General features: G+C 39.0%; 1 protein-coding gene across 2 annotated transcripts in view; it reads right to left on the bottom strand.

Moving 5' to 3' along the window:
* LOC150089819 (glutamate-gated chloride channel-like) overlaps positions 1-16,415 on the bottom strand; it is a 301,453-nt gene that overhangs the window by 105,994 nt on the left and 179,044 nt on the right. For both annotated transcript variants that reach the window (XM_090389662.1, XM_090389663.1), the window contains exon 3: positions 5,802-5,905. In XM_090389662.1, the coding sequence (XP_090245788.1) occupies positions 5,802-5,905 (104 nt within the window). The remainder of the gene's footprint in view (positions 1-5,801; positions 5,906-16,415) is intronic.

The following is a 16,415-nucleotide window of genomic DNA, read 5'->3' as shown; positions in this document are numbered from 1 at the left end:
TTCGATTCATGGACAATTAGTCAGGTCACGAGCGAGGGAGCGCACCATTCTCACCCTTCCCCAAATCGATCATACACATCATAAAGAAAAATATATTTTTGCCGGTTGCACAATGGCCTAATTGTGGTCCCATTAGCCCTCTGTTTGTGTTCGATTGCATTGCGTTCCTCAAATCACTCACGCCCAAAATTCGCTAGATGGTTAGTCGCGTTATCATCCTGTAAGTACACAGCTCCAAGCATGGTAAACGTGAGCATTGTAGGATGCACTCGATTTTCCGGCCAGTAGGATGATGGGACAAGAAGTGCAAAAAGAAAACATGCCCCACTCCATTATTTCTCCCCAACCAGCCAGAACAATTATTAAACAATCGAGATGCATTTTTTCATATGGTTATTCTAAATTCATTAGCCCATATGATCTTCTATTCGTCCCTGGTTCACCATTTTCGCTTTTTAAATCACATCATTTTATTTGGTTTCATTTCGAGATCAGTGGCGTGCAGCGCAGTCTCTGATGTATTTCGTGTCCAGTTTATACTTTTGGAACTGGACACAAAGATATGAACGGCATTCGGAGAAGACAAAGAGAGTGAATGCACAGCCTAAAAATGGTTCAAAACAACTTTAGTCGAGCGAAGAGTTGTTCAATGACCCACTCCATTAGGAACTATTTTGCAAGCCAGGTGCTTGCAAAAAGACATGTGTGGTGATGAATCCACTTGTTTGCATTTTCATCGACTGAGAAAGGTGCGCAAATTGAGCAAGTTGTTATTCTTTTAGGAGTCTCAGCAACTAAGGCCATATTGCTCCGTGTGTACTGTTTGTAAATTGCGTGTTCTGTGGGCGATTTTTTGTTTGATGGACGAAACACCAGAGCGTGCAGGGGGAAAAAGAATTCTACCCTCGCCCAAGACTGACTAACTCAGCCACATTGTGAACAAAGCCCACAAAAATTCCTCTCGTCATTGTCGGACTCGGGTCTTTTCCACCCGGTATGGGGAGGATGGTGATTCTACCAACTGTGCTACCCACGAGGGCAGGTATTTCAAAGAAACCAAAAGAGATAATGAAACAAAATTTACTGTATACGTGAAGGAATACGAGTGAAACGCGATGGGAGGATTTTTATTTCAATGTATCATTTTGAAACAAGTTAGAAATAACTCAATATGCATGGCAGGTTTAGAACTGTTCAATTAGGGTGGACAAAAAAAAAGTGGGGAAAAGGGATGAAAAAAAGAGATGGAGAATGAAAAAAGAATGGGACGAAGAAGAGAAAAGAGAAAGGGGAAAAGAGAGGGAAAACTGGTTATTTCTAAGAGAACATTTTCTTCCGATCTTTGTCATCAGCTGCCTGCACAGTAACTCCAGAAAGAGTGGCGCTCATGTTTGTCGCCTGCGCTAGCCTTGCAGACAGACGCTCACTGAAACGAAGAAGCATGAGCGGAAAGGACAAAGTTCAAGTGTATCACCACATCCCTTGCGGCAAAGAGTGATCGGCAGAGAGCGAGCGGCAAAGGACGAAATAGGAAAAAGACTGTTTTGAATTCGACAAGCAGGGTCGGCATTGCGAATGTAATCGGGGGGCTCTAAGGTGCACCTTCCTTCCTTCCTCGGAGACACGAACTCTGCGATCGTTAACTGATCTGTGAGGGTTGTTTGTAGGTAATGGATATCGCTAGAGAAAGAAGGGAGAGATAAATATTTTAGGAAATTGTGTACAAGTTTATTTGTGGTGTTGGAGACGAGATTTTGCTTTAAGTTTTCATGAGATGAAGGAACAGAAAGGCAGGGATTTTCTAGAATGACAGTTACTGAAGCGATATGGTTTACAAATTGCCTTTGGGACAGAGTAGAAATTACCGCGCGATTGCACTAGCAAGTACGATGAAGAAAGCTGCGAGCATATTGCATGAAGAAAACCACAAGTGTTTCCCCATTATGATATCCGCCATTTATGCGAACAGACGGTTATATCTGATGGAACCAAACGATAACGGGTTCCATCTGAAGAGAATCTGTGCATGTTTGCGTAACGTAAACAAAAAAACTAAAAAGATCAGACCTTAAAACTGTGTTTCTGAAACTAGATAGGGAAATATGGCTGGAGGAAAACAATTGAAAAGTCCGTTGGGATATAACCATACAGAGAGATCGTCAAGTTAGCTAACTCGTCCTGTCGGTTGCTGTGCCTCCCAAATAAATAACAGTATTGTAGAAATCACATTTATAACTTATGTGACTCAATTCCTGATCGTTACTCACATGCTCATACGATGGACACATGCTATAATAATGTGCCTCAGGAATGTTATTAATTTGCTTTTGCAGTGAGTGGGGATTGCACATGAACCTGATCTTTCAATTACTTCATGGTAAAGCAAAATGCATCTTCCACAGAAAGAAATCTATTTAAGTTAATTTTGGCAATCGTGGTTCATGTCCTCTTTAGAAATCACCCGATCATACGAACGATACCTGTACTTTGGCCATCGATGGTAGAGTGGCCACACTGCTACCGATGTCCATCCTCTTCTCCTTCTTTGTCATTCACTAGTCATCAAAATATAGGCCGGGCCGTTGGGCAACTAATAATCTTTGATGGTGTGCGCATATGCATACCCAACTATGAGGGTTGTGTAGACTAGGGCCATGGAATATACATTATAAATCTAACGCAGATGTCCATGTAAATGTCCTCTGAGGTCTATTGCTGCTAGATTCTTATGGAAGCTCTTTGTCACCATGCCGGCGGTTGCCAAGATGATTAGGTTGCCCATTAACTTGCATTTACATTATGTATTATTATTATTGTTGTTATTATTAGGAATACTATATTTGGAACACTAATTGGTACAGGTATCAGTTAGAGGGTGAGTTATGTTGTAGTACATGCATAATTTGAGGTAATGCCTTGCATTAGTATTATTATTTAAATAATCCATAACTTATAACTCCTAATATTTACCAGCGCACATTCTCAAATATCCATCAATAAAGTGAATGTTTCAAAAATATTTAATTACAAATTGTACGTACAAATATTTAATTGTACGTATTGGTAATCAATATAAGAAAAGAAACAGTTATTTAAAAATAAGAATTAACAAATATCTTTATGTACAATGCTTGATAACAGTATAAATTGGTTAACAGGACATCTTTCGCAAGAATGCATAATTTTACAAAGGTTTAGTAGACAATATTTTCGGTGGAGATTTTCCATGATAGAGGTTTAGCTTTGACTTGTAAATAAATATTTGTAAATTAATTGTTTACATTCTTTATATCTTCAATAAAATAAACTCATATCTTAAATTCCGTAATAAAGGTCTAGCCTAAAGGTTAATCCCTGGGCTAGACTTGGAGCACTCCACCTCTGAAGTTACACCAATCTGAAGAATACTGATTAATCACAACCCTCCGACTTCTGCCTGCAGTCACCCTGCGATCCATCTTAGAATCTTTCCAGTCGTCCCAACATGTTCCAGCTTATACAATAATTTCTCATGAGGAACTGGGTCAAATGCCTTGATAAAATACAAATAAACTGTATCGAAATCGTCCCCTACATATAGATCATGAGTAACTGTATCAAAATAGCCTACTAAGTTAGTTAAACACTATTTTCCCTTAACAAAATCATGGTTGTGTATCCTGCAGACTGCCTTATCTATTTCTAAATGTCCGTGGACTGCACTGTTAATCATTGACTCCAAGATTTTCTCTACCACTGAAGTCAGACTAACCAGTCTACAGTTACTGATTCAACTCTTAGAACTGCCTTTATGTGTTTGCGATACGTTGGCACTTCTCCAATCAAAAGGAATCCATCTAGAGTCCAGTGATGCCCCATAATGGTTCAGTAAACACTTTGGTCCCTTCCCTTAATATTACTGGCTATATGCCATCGACTTCAGAAGTCTCACTTCCTTTTAAGATCGAAAGATTTTCTAATAAATAATATTATGAGATTTCAATATCGCTAATCTGTTTTCCAGCTTCACTCGTATAGCTTCTTACATGAAGGGTCTTTCGACAGTAAATATAGATGCGAAGTACTTATTCAATTTATCAGCAACACCAGCTGGGTTATCAAAGACTTTCCTGTACTTAGTACACAAGGATCCGATCTGATTCCTTTCCTTCCTCTTTGTATTCAAATGGTACTTCTTTGAGACAGGCACACATGCGGATAAGGTTTTCATGTTTCATAATAAGGGTTCTTTGATCAATAACCAACCTGAGTTTTGCTGATGCAGTTTCTTTCATTTCAGCTTCATTTTATTCACTAGTCGAAGAACAAAACATGCAAAATTTTCTAGCATTTGTTTCTCCTTAACGTTATTGTGTCACTAAATAAACAGAAGGAAAAACGCTTTAAAACTCCGAAGAGCAGCTTTAAAGAATAAATATTTTTGATAACTATTCACGTTAATGTCACTGTTTTCCACCTACTAAATTTGATGTTGCATTTTCGTCTGAGTAATTCGATTATTTTCACTCCATAAATTCAATCAGTGGAGTAAGGAAAGTTCCTTAAAACGGATAAACGTTTTACAACCTTTGCCAGTGACGTTCCGTGGCTGATAAATGTATTTGAGTACTGTCATTAATGGATGTTTTCTGGTCGAAAAGCATACGGTAAATCATTGGCAGTTCTAGTTATGGCGGAACGGATTTTAAAGAAGAAAACACTTTCTTTTATTATATATTTTAATTCTTTTGTATTCGGAATAGCATTGAACTTGAACTGTAATCGGCACAAACATAATCATCATCCATGAAGTAAGCTTTGAATTATATTGCTTCAGTTCTCAAATTAGTGATTGACAATTCTAAAGATACGCTTACAATGCATCAGCCAAAAAACACTTCCCACATCACCTGACCACTCCCTCTAATAATTTGTCTGTGTCTTCCTTGAATTTGTTCAAACTATCCATTTCCACAACAACAGATGGAAGTTTGTTCCAACAATCAACCACTCTCTGGGCTGAAGGCAAACTTCCACAACCATCCTTCGTCAATTTGAATTTATGCCCCCTCACGTGTACAGTCTGCACAAGACGCAGAATCCCATCGGCATTGAGCTTGCTCAATCCACTCAAAAGCCTTAAACACTTAAATCAGATCACCTCGTCGGTGCCCAGTCTCCAGACGCTGCAATTTGCAGAACTGAAGTCTTTCTTGGTAAGAGCACCCGTTCCAGCATCTCTACATTCTTCTGTACACCCGTTACAGCAGCTCTATATCTTTCCTAAAATGAGGCTCCAAACTAGAATTCAGGATAATGATGTCTTTGATTCGTTCTGCGTTTGACCACTACTTCGGATCTTTACAGACATTTATTCTTCAGATTTAACTGGAATGTTTGTTAGAGGGACTCACATCTGGTGAGTATGGGCTTGGCACACCCAGGGTCTTGAGCTGGATATCATCATTCTCTTTCTTGGTGATTCCTCTCTCTCTCTCTCTCTCTCTCAGCCCACGTTTTTCTTTAAAGTTTCTCCCCTTCGCATCAAAAAAATACAAGCTTGATATAATCCATAAATTGGTGGATGGCTGTGGACCAGAGGAATATATGAATTCTTGCTAAGTCTAAGTCTTTTTTTTTTTATTATTTCTTAGGGTGTCAACATTTTCAGTAATTCCCTTCCCCGTTTTTTTGTCACCGAAGTCAGCATCTTGGATGATCTCACCTTGGTTAAATGAAACTAAGAATATTCAGTGCTTTGCAAGAAGCGAGCGTGATGCAAGTCCTTGCTAAGCTTTGTTCTACACACAAAGACCACTTACCTGTGTTATTTAAACCAAGGGGTCGTATTCTACTGTCGTATCTACCTGGACCAATTATACTATCGAGGATCCTCTTCTCTATAGCACGAAAATTAGGTTTTCCCCTGAAAGGAAACAGAATAAAAATAGATAATTAGCTTGCTGACATCTTAAAATGTTTTGTTTTTGAAGTTTGTGTAGCCAATATGATTTTGGTATTAGTATTGCTGTTTACGTTACAATTAATATTACCTATGTGTTCAACTGCAAACAATGGCAGCAAAGTTTTCCCTCCCGGAATTCCGGGTTTTTCATTCACGAAACTGGCAAACAGACAGAGAACTCAGGCAATTTGCTGATATAATAATATACATGGGTTGTTGTCGGATAATCCTGGTCTGAAATATTTATATTTCTTTTCATTTTATTAATAAAGCTTTTCTCAATTGAGTCTTTCAGTTGATTATTTCTTATCTCTTTATATTATGCATTTAACGTATATTTATGATTCATTTGATTGGTTGTTTCAATCAATCTTTGCTGAAGGAGAGGGGGAGCTGATACAAAGACATTCATGGGATGAAAATTCTTACGGACATTTCCATCTCAGAGGATTTAATTGCTATAAATTTTGACTCAAGAAAGTCGAATGCATATCTTTAGCTACAAATGACTCTCCTTTAGACTTGAAACAACAGAATCTTCTTCTTTCAATGACAAAAATTGGAGGGTCATATATTTCTAATAAGTTCGTAAAGAATTTCTTTAATTAGCCTTCTGTAATTACTTGATCCATTATTAGATGCTCATTGTACACGTCTGATTAAGACGATATGTGACTATTTGTCTTAATTTGTACACGCGCTTTAGGAATAAGATCCCGTTAGCGCGAGTAACGGATGAAAAATTAGGATCTCCAGCCTGACCTTCTCATTTTCGATCGAGTGCATTCATTTGTGTGCCATTAAACTCCATCTGATGGTCTCCCTTTGGTAGCATTAAATTACTTGTAAGAGCTAAGATTGTTATAAATATGTTGCCGCTGATTTGTAGTTGATGTGGAGCATCCATTAAGCGCATACAGAAGTTTGTTATGGACGAGCAAATACTAATTATAGATATTGTATTCTTAAAGATGAATTGTTCTTAACTAATATATCAATATTTTATGGATCTGAAAAACTCGGGTTTCTCATCAAGCAAGAATACACCCAATATACTGATACCTCAGAGCCTTAGTTGCTTTGGCGATAAATACAAACACACATAAGCGTAACAATTATAAAACGGTAGATAGTTCACAACAATGAATTTTCACTAAGGCTTGCTTTCTCAAATATACTGAGTGGCCATTTTATTAGGGACACATCCTCTTTTCATGAAATGGAGCCTTCCTTGAGTGACAGCATCATGTGGGAGCACCACGCGATATAAAACGGGTAGACAGATATATATAGAGATGCTGTATATGTGCAATTCAATGAACTAATTGGCAAGACGAAAGATATGTGACGTTGAACATGAGACGGTAGTAGGCGTCAGACGGCAGGGAGTCAAATAACAATTAGTGCAACCGTGCTAACCAAAGAGGCATCAGAATGTTTGTCGTATCTTGTATCACAGCCAAGTTAGATATGGTTCCATTGTTTTCAGCAAAAAAGAAAAAAAAAATCTTTATTGCACTGTATTATATACACTGCCCTACCATTAATATCCAGACGCTCCTCCATGGATGGGGAAACAGGTCGCATAGCAGGTTCTGTGACGCATGCAACGCGTCACAGAACCTGCTATAAATATGCACACTGGGCTTCGAATAGACAATTGCAAGAGTGGGCATGCAAGATGATACGTCCAACAGAATTACCTCAACAAATGCTGGACTCCGATTAACATGGCGTGAGGAGCGCGAATCCTGGATTTTAGAGCACTGGAAAACATTTCTAGGGATAGACGAGTCGAGGTTCGCAGTCTACCAGTCTGATGGCCATTCCTAGGTGTGGCGAATGTCAGAGGAACAGTTCTTTCTGACCCGTATCCTCCCAACAATAAAGTTTGGTGGAGGTAGTGTCATGGTATGTGGGGCTCCTTTCATGGTTTGGCTTGGGCCCATTAGTCGTTATCGACAAAACCATGAATGCTGTGATACCAGGACAACCTGGACAATTATACACTTCAAACATTATGGCAATACTTTAGGGAAGGCTCATACCTGTATCAGCAAGACAACGCCCCATGCCATACTGCTCGGGTCGTAACAAAGTGTTGGTTTGAGGACATGGGTGTGGAAAAGTTGGATTAGCCAGCCCAGAGTCTCATCTGAACTCTATCGAGCATCTTTCGGATGTATTGGATCGTCGGGTATATGCACGTCGAGATCGCCCACAGAACAAGGCCGAACTGATGGCTGCATTAAAGGCCGAGTGGAGGAATATATCACCTGGCATTTATAAAAAAAAAACTGATTGAGAATATGCTGCGAAGATTGAAGGCCGTCATAAAAGCAAAAGGTTTCAGCACAAAATATTAAATAACAAAATAAAAGCTCTTTTTTTTCTAAAGACATTTAGAAAAAAAAAATCCGGTTATTAATGATAGGGCAGTGTACATGGGATGTTCATTACATATAGCATTGATAAATGACATAGAGACAATATGACCCGCCATGGAAAGGAGAAAAAAAAAGGTACGGTTGTAGTGGGTTCAAGAACACCAACACTAGATATTGGAAAACCATTTTTTTGTTTGAGAAATCCAGCTTTCTGCTGTTTTGCGTTGATGGGAGGACTAGAATATGTCGAAATCAGCATTGGTCATAGCCCCATCTTGCCAGTGGCAGCAATAAAGGACGATGGTCGCGGTGTAATAGTGTGGACTGTGCTTTCGTGGGGCACACATTGGGCACCTTCATACCAGTATTTTAATAATTAGATGCCACATGTTATTCGGAAATTATTTCCAATGAGGCCCATCCCTATCAGGCTGAAATGTATCCATCTGCGAATGGGTTCTTCCAAGAGTCATGTCACAGTGCCAGAATTGTACAGAACTACTACAGTGACCACCCTAGTCACCAGGCCTCGATCGAATTGAGCATCTGTGAGATGAAGTGATATAAGCTCTTCGGAGTAGAGATCTGGAACCATCAGATTTGCAAAAAGTGTGGGAAGCAATTGAGGCAACATGGATCAACATCCCTGTGGAACGCTTTCGTCACCTCGTTGAGACCATGCCACCACGAATACATGCTGTTCCGAGGGTTAAAGTGGAACCTAATCGCTATTAGGTAAGATTAGGTCTGCAGTATGGTCTGCTTTGAAAACGGCTTTGTGTTTTGATATTAAAAAATTTGCTTTTAGTAGTTGAGAAGAATCTATTGAATCTATTGAAATCTGTCTATTGAAATCGTCTGAATCTATTGAAACAGTAATTCAAATTACAGATAATATTTATTTTAATTTCTATGACTACAATAAAATGATTCGTATTTAATAAAAAGTCCACGTGCGCGAAAGTAAAATTTTATTTTTATATATATATATTAGAAAACCGACCTTTTATACCAGAAATGTGAAGTACCTGTTGCCGTGGCAACCAATGATGAGGGAATTCCCACCGGTGAAACGAGAATTTTTCTTTTAACTTTTCTCATCTCGTTAATTAAAACCATTCAAGCCGTGGTAGTGTGGTTTTTCTCCTGGGATTTATAGTTTTTTTTAAATCATTCTTAGAACACAGTGTACCCGTATCGAGACCTGTATTGTAAAACTGAATAAGAAACAAGCGAAAGGCAAAGATTTTTTCTTTTATTTCATACTGAATATCGAAGGTTCTTTCACTGAGGACAAACTTAATTGAAGACACAATTATGGCGAGGAAAACTCACAAAGCCCAACCGAACCATTTATTCCTACAAAGGTTAAATCTTTATCGGTGTACGTCATCATTGAAAGCACGCTTTCGTATTGCCCTCGTACAAAGTGACGTCTTTTACGATTCTAAATTCACTTCTCAGAAATAATGGAGACAATTCCGGTTGTTGTGCGGACTCGAAAACACCATCAAATTTCCACCGTTGTGCGCGTGCCCAGACGTTTTCAATTTATTATTTTGACATAACTACAAACAATATGAAGCCATATTTGTCATCCCGTTTTAAAAGGGAACGGCACAACCTGCTTAGTGCGCGTCATGAAAGAGCCCACCATCTGTCTCCTAGCAACGCAGGAGTTGTTTCATCTTTTCTGGTGGCTTACTGGGAACACAGTATTTTAAAAATGAGAGACGAATCACAGCCAGCTGTTGCAATGAGTAAAAGGTGCCGCAGAACAGTCTGGCAAAGGAATGAGAGAGAGAGAGAGAGAGGGAGGCTTTGATGGCGGATTAGAGACGAATTTTGGGAAGTGATAGCATTCGGATAAAGAAGGTCTCTCTCACAGCCTCCTTCCCCCCACCCTTCCATCTTTCCGTCTTTGAAGCGTAGGATTTCTGAACAGCTGGAAAGGAACGAAAACACATTGCTTCAAATCCTCTGATCGATCGCAGACGATGGAGAAACTTCCCTCCTCCAGACACACACACACACACATAGCTGATGTCGCACATCTAAACATCATCCGAGCACTTGAAACACGTAGGACAAAGGCAGTAGAAAAAAAACAACCAAAATAAAGTCTTTTCTTGAAGGTCTGACTCTGCAACCGAAGCTTCGAGCACTATTCTTTGCCGCGAGCAATCACTGGAAGCAAAGTTTGACGAGCTTCCGAGAATCGGGGGGCTGTTTTCGGGGAAAATCTGAGTAGAAAGCTGACATGTTTCAAGCAGAAGTGGGATATGAACAGAGGCGAGAGATATAAGAAATACGTCAATAAATTTCTTTCAGCTGCTGTTTGGATATCTGATCATTTTCTTTCTCATTCGGTATTTTTTGTCTCGGTCTGTCTTGCTGGTTCTGCTTTTGTCTCTTGTACCAGAAACGCAGCAAACTTTGCAGATAACATCGCGTGTGCATGTTAGACAAATCCATTGTTTATGCAACGCAAATGCTGTCATTTTATAGATTCCTATCCTTCTTCACATCCTTCCTAGTACTGTAGTCAGGTGGCTAATAATATGTAAACCAGTCGTCAGCAACCCTTTCTAGAAATAAAGTTGAGTGGTACGGCTAGTCAACAAGCATACGTTGTGCAAGAGGGTTCGAAGAAAACAAATAAAAATCAAAATAAATCAAAAGAACGAAAGAAAAAGAAACAGGGAAAAGAAACCATCGCATGACCCGTTAATTATTCATAGAAGATGCAATCATCAAAGCATGGACATCCTCCACTTTGTGAAATATCATGCCGAAGTCGAATAAGAAAACTTCATAGTCCAGCTTGCTACGTTTCTGTGCAGACCAAAACATTTCTTGTTGCATTGCCCTTGTTTAATGCATTGACTGCACAAGAACTAGCTTTGCACACTCCACTTTTGAGATATTTGAACAGAAAATAATCGCATGGGTTAAATCGAGCGGCAAAGAAGATGATAAAACCAAACCTCCACGACGAACATCAGGAAATCGGTTTGAGAGCACGACGAAGACAGATCAACTATAAAACTTTAACTCACACTAAGAAGCTATTTATTATGAAGTGATGACAAAATTTATATAAAAGACAAATTGTCCTCTTATAGATATATCTTCTAAAAAAATTTCAAAGTTTATCTTATGGTTATATTTTTTAAATACTTTTATAAAAACGCCTTGTTTTATAAAATACTTTCTTATAAATTACTTTTTTTATAAAAATGCCTCTCAGGTTCGAATCCAAGCTGGCTGTATATGGTGAGTAGGAAATGTATTACAGACTTGTCAGATTACACAGATTGAGTCTTAACGGAAGTGGTAGATTTGCATTATTTCTTACTCTTTGGGAAAGAGGGCGAATTATCTTGATTAGTCCCTTGCCCTCGGAACCATCCTATTCTACCTCCATAATATATCCCTGTACCCAAAACCCCCCAGGTTTGCCAAGCGACAACCTCCCATTTGCTATACCAAGTCAACTCCAGCCTATATAAACAGCCAATCCACTCCTTCCACCTGTCTTCCCCAACCGGAACATGAGACTCCACTCCGGGATCATGTTAACAGATGAGCCCTTCCAACTAATTTAGAGAGCAACTCTAGGGATTTTTCATACGCTATCTGTATTGATTAATTAATGAGTTAATTAAATTTATAATAATTATACGACAGTTGTAAAGGAGTATAGTATAATTAGAATACATTTTATTGTAAATAATCAAATATCATTGCCAAATTGAAAACTTGCAGTACCACTCCTCAAGCAACATTCTATCCCTCATAGGCTTGAAGACGAGAAACAGAGTTCCCGACATGTAGCATAACTAGTTTAAGAGTTTGGGATTGAGGTTGTTCAATTCTTTTAAATTGTATCATTTAAACAAAGTTGCCAACAGGAATTTAATACAAAGATAAAAGATTCTTTAAAAAAAATTCACTTCCGAGAGAGCAAGCTTAAAAAGTATCCAAATAAAATGGTTCGAAGAATAAAAAATATCACTCTTTTAGGGAAAAGGTGTGCAGATGCACCTTAATGTGGGCAGTACAAATGAAACATTTTCACAACAAACTATTGCGAGCCGAAGTTCATTCTTACACTTATTACACCTCAGTGAATTAACAGATAATCTTGGTCTAACGACATTAACTAATCTGACTGCTCAAGGGTCTAGGAAATGTCAAAATTAGCTATTCATTTATGCTGGCAAGAGATAATGAGGACCGGTATAAGGATTATCATCACTTTTTTCACCCGTTGTAAAAATTAAGGATTTTTTTAAGATCTTTTCTGTCCCTACCAGAGTATCTCCTTATTTAAATAACCTTTGAAAGAAATGTACAAAATATACTCCTTCGAAAGGAAAAAAAGAGTTAAAGCCGACAAGGCCTCATAAAAGATTTTATCTGCATCGAGTCAGTAAAGAGAAAAACTTGCCTTCCGTGGGGATCTGACTCGAAGGAGGAGAATTAATTTGAAAAAATTCATTGCAATCGGAGAAGAAATGAAACAGGGCAAAAAGATCGTTAGGATAGCTAATGAAACAGCGAAAACTTCATTCTTTGTATGCGCAAAGCTCTTAATGAGTCTCACTTGGTAGAATTTGTAATTCAGTAACATTTTTTATGGCGATTCCAAAATGCTGAAGGTGGTTGAAACTTAAAGAGAATAGGCGAAAGCGTCAGAAAGTGCCAGGAACAGTGAAAGAATTTGGAAGTTGAGGAAATCGTTGGTTACAATTTTCTAGAAATAAAGTGGAGGAATGGTTTTTAAGATGATGTAAGTGGATAGAAGGAATTCAGAAAAATATCCATAGAAATACCAGTATTTTAGAAAAGTCAAGAGCAACTGCTTGAGTTTTTCTCCAAATTTTCCATAGTTTATCCACAAGGGATATTTACTATGTGGTTCGCTGTGAATCGACATTGAGAGCAAACCAAACTCCGGTGATCATTTATCAGATGGAAGATTTTAAGATGGGTAAGATCCATTAAATCCATTTAATGGACGACTACATGGTTAGAGAAGTTCACAAGACAGAGAGAATACAGCAAACATCATCGTATTTAGTAGTCACGGGCTTGAAACCCAGTAACTGAAGGCACGTGTACTTATGCACCTTCGCTCTTGCCCACTCGGCTATGGCGACCTATAGTCTCTGCATTTTGTCATTTTCACTGACTGAGTTGTCGGACAACAGCCATTTTGTAAAGGTGGAATGTTTATGCATGAAGGATGCGTCTCACAGTAACCTCTGGCAAATGTAGCCCAATAAATTGCTCCTCCTACCCACCTACCCGGGTGGAAAATATACCAGTTGAAATTCCATCAATGACAGGACGAATTTTTATGGGTTTTTTTCATAGCGTGCCTTCGTTAGTCAGTTTCAGGCGAGGACTGCATAGATTTTTCTACGGGGAACCCGGTCTTTCATACAGAAAAGAAGCAACTCGACCACAGAATGCATGCAATTTACAGACACGATATAATGTTGCCTCATAGACAGTTGCTTTGGCGCTTAACACACGCCAACCCATCCATAAACTCTACTTCACTCATGGTTTATAGCGGGTAGGCATGAGACGGAATGGTTCGTCTCGGACTCTTTTCGACAGACAAGTGATCCCACTCAATCTTCTCAGGCGTATTTAAAGTACGTGGTGCTCTCATTAGCTTTATCCCTGGTATGGCGCCAGCGGTAGTTACTTGCAACTTAATTGAACTGATGGAAGACATATTTATAAACACGAAAATGCCCCAGAAAATTACGGTGAGCAATAACGACTGACTTGCTTTCGAAAATCCACTGAGCACATAAAATGGGATATTGAATGCTCCGAAGCTGCATTATGAAATGACCTCCATGGTGTCGAACAGTTCCCTAAAAACAGGACCTCGCACGGCATATGCGCCAGAGGAAAAAACACCAAAGAAATGAGCCAGTTCTTTCTGACGGACCCTTGTAGTAGCGCACGTGGTATAAACTGAAGAATGCATACATGCCGTTCAGTTTCAAGAGAAATTGCACGTGGTAGAAGGTACTAAATGGAATTTGGAAGCTCCAAAATTCCCATGGACCAATGTGTGTAACTTGATACAGAAATGGACACGAACGAAGGTGCAAAAAGTTGAATCTCGAAGCCCTTTGACCACGTATTTTGACAGCACGAGATCTCAGAACGATCATACATGCCAAACATATTCGCTACCAGAGTTGTAGGAGAATCACCCAGGAGGTTGAGGAGCATATAGGAGAGAGAGAGAGAGAGAGAGAGAGCGGTTGTGATTATCGTATGCAAGACATTGTACTGGGATGGTGACAGGCTTATTAAAATCATCTTTTTAATCTTTGATACGAAAATATCTTGGTGTCCCAATACTTTTGCCAATATAGTGTGTACATAAGTTGTAGAGGGGTTGAACATAAAATAGAAACAGCGTTGTCAAGCGACAGTGTTTTAAACGAATTTCGCCGTTGGCTTTTTTATTTATTTTTTCTCCCGATCAACTGTTGCCCGGGCATATTTTGGGTCCAGCATCATTATCCTTTATGGCTTCTCCAATACAGCTGAAAACAGAACACGCCTGGCGTTGCCTTTCCCGTTCGCCGCTCTTTTCAACCTCGTTATGGCCAAGGTTTAGAGAAAAAACACATTTTTTGACAATAGCACTAAAAACAGACATCTTTTTATTTCTGGAGACTGTTTTTAAAGCTAATATCTGCGCCCATATGGGACATCGTTATGTTCTTTAAGAATGTTAACGTTTATTGCTAATAATAAGGCAACACCGTCGTCATAGTTACACGTTTGTTTTCTTTTTTTTTTATTCCCTTAAACGGCATTTTAAAGTACACATTTTCGAATTCTGTTTTCTGTTCAGTTATTTCTACCGAAAATCCATTTGTTGGAGCATGTTCAGTTTACCAAAACCTTTCAGACTGCTAGCTTTAGCATCTCTCCAGCGAAATCATCAACTTTAACAGTTTTTGTCGAAACAGCAGTGTGTCTGACTTACTGGGTGAGCGAATTTTGGTTGCTATACGTAAATGGCTAGGAAGGCTGCTACGAAAATAATTAGGAGGAAATCAATGATGGATTTATAATAATTCTGTACTTTATTATCGTAATCTTGGGTCCCTTCCTTTTGGTTACGTATCGGGCAAAAATATTTCGCTCAAAAAATATCGCATTCGATGAAGGGCTTCACATCATTATTTTTAATCGAACGATGGGAAATGTTGAAAGTGCAGCACAGAGCATTTCCATTGAATCCAGTGAGTTAGAGGACGTGGTTTTCATCATCCGATTTAATTCCCCGCCATCGTCCACAGAGGGGCTGGTTGAAATATCCTTTTTATTCTGCACAGAGATTTACCATTCTTTATTGTTTAGAATGTGGAAACTCGGTTTTTCATCCTGCAGAATGAAACACCCAGTATAGAATACACAATTTAAGAACACAATGCATCGAATACCTTGTGGCCTTATTTACCTTGCTGCGCATGTTATAAGCATTGGATTTGGTACCAAATGTTGGTTGTATATGATCTGGTGATGATAGCCAAGAAGACCAGAGAACATTTCGATGGGAACGAGGACGTGCTCCAAAAAAGTGTAGTGATTTGTCTTGTCTAGAGAGGCCTGAGCTCCACTCCTAACGACAGGAGAAATTTCTAAAGTCCTCTTCAATAGCGGGAGGCTGGGGTTAGCCGATATCAGGTAGAAGGAGTAGGGTCCCTTCGGTTATTCCATGTTTCACAGCTCACACAACATGCAAATCAGTTAGTGAACACACAACTGTACAGGCATAATACAAAATGGAGCGGTAATGTCTAAGTCGCTGATGCGTCCTGTCAACAACAGCCAAACAAGGTTGTCACTTGAAAGTCCAGAACACTGCCAGTGCTGATGTATGAACGATATATGTTGTCGGAGTGGGCGTAATTTCACATGGTACGTCGTTGTGTGGTTAGACGGCAGCTACTATAAATAACGCTGATTATTAGGTCACTGTATTGTACATACCAATGTCGTGGAGGTTCCAATCCAAGCTGGAATCAAGGGAA

Source organism: Mastigoproctus giganteus, chromosome 2, assembly GCF_048544385.1.
Source record: "Mastigoproctus giganteus isolate SK-2022 chromosome 2, ASM4854438v1, whole genome shotgun sequence".
NCBI classification, from domain to species: domain Eukaryota; kingdom Metazoa; phylum Arthropoda; class Arachnida; order Uropygi; family Thelyphonidae; genus Mastigoproctus; species Mastigoproctus giganteus.
The sequence above is the reverse complement of the archived record's forward strand: the minus strand, read 5'-3'. Positions and strand labels throughout refer to the sequence as shown.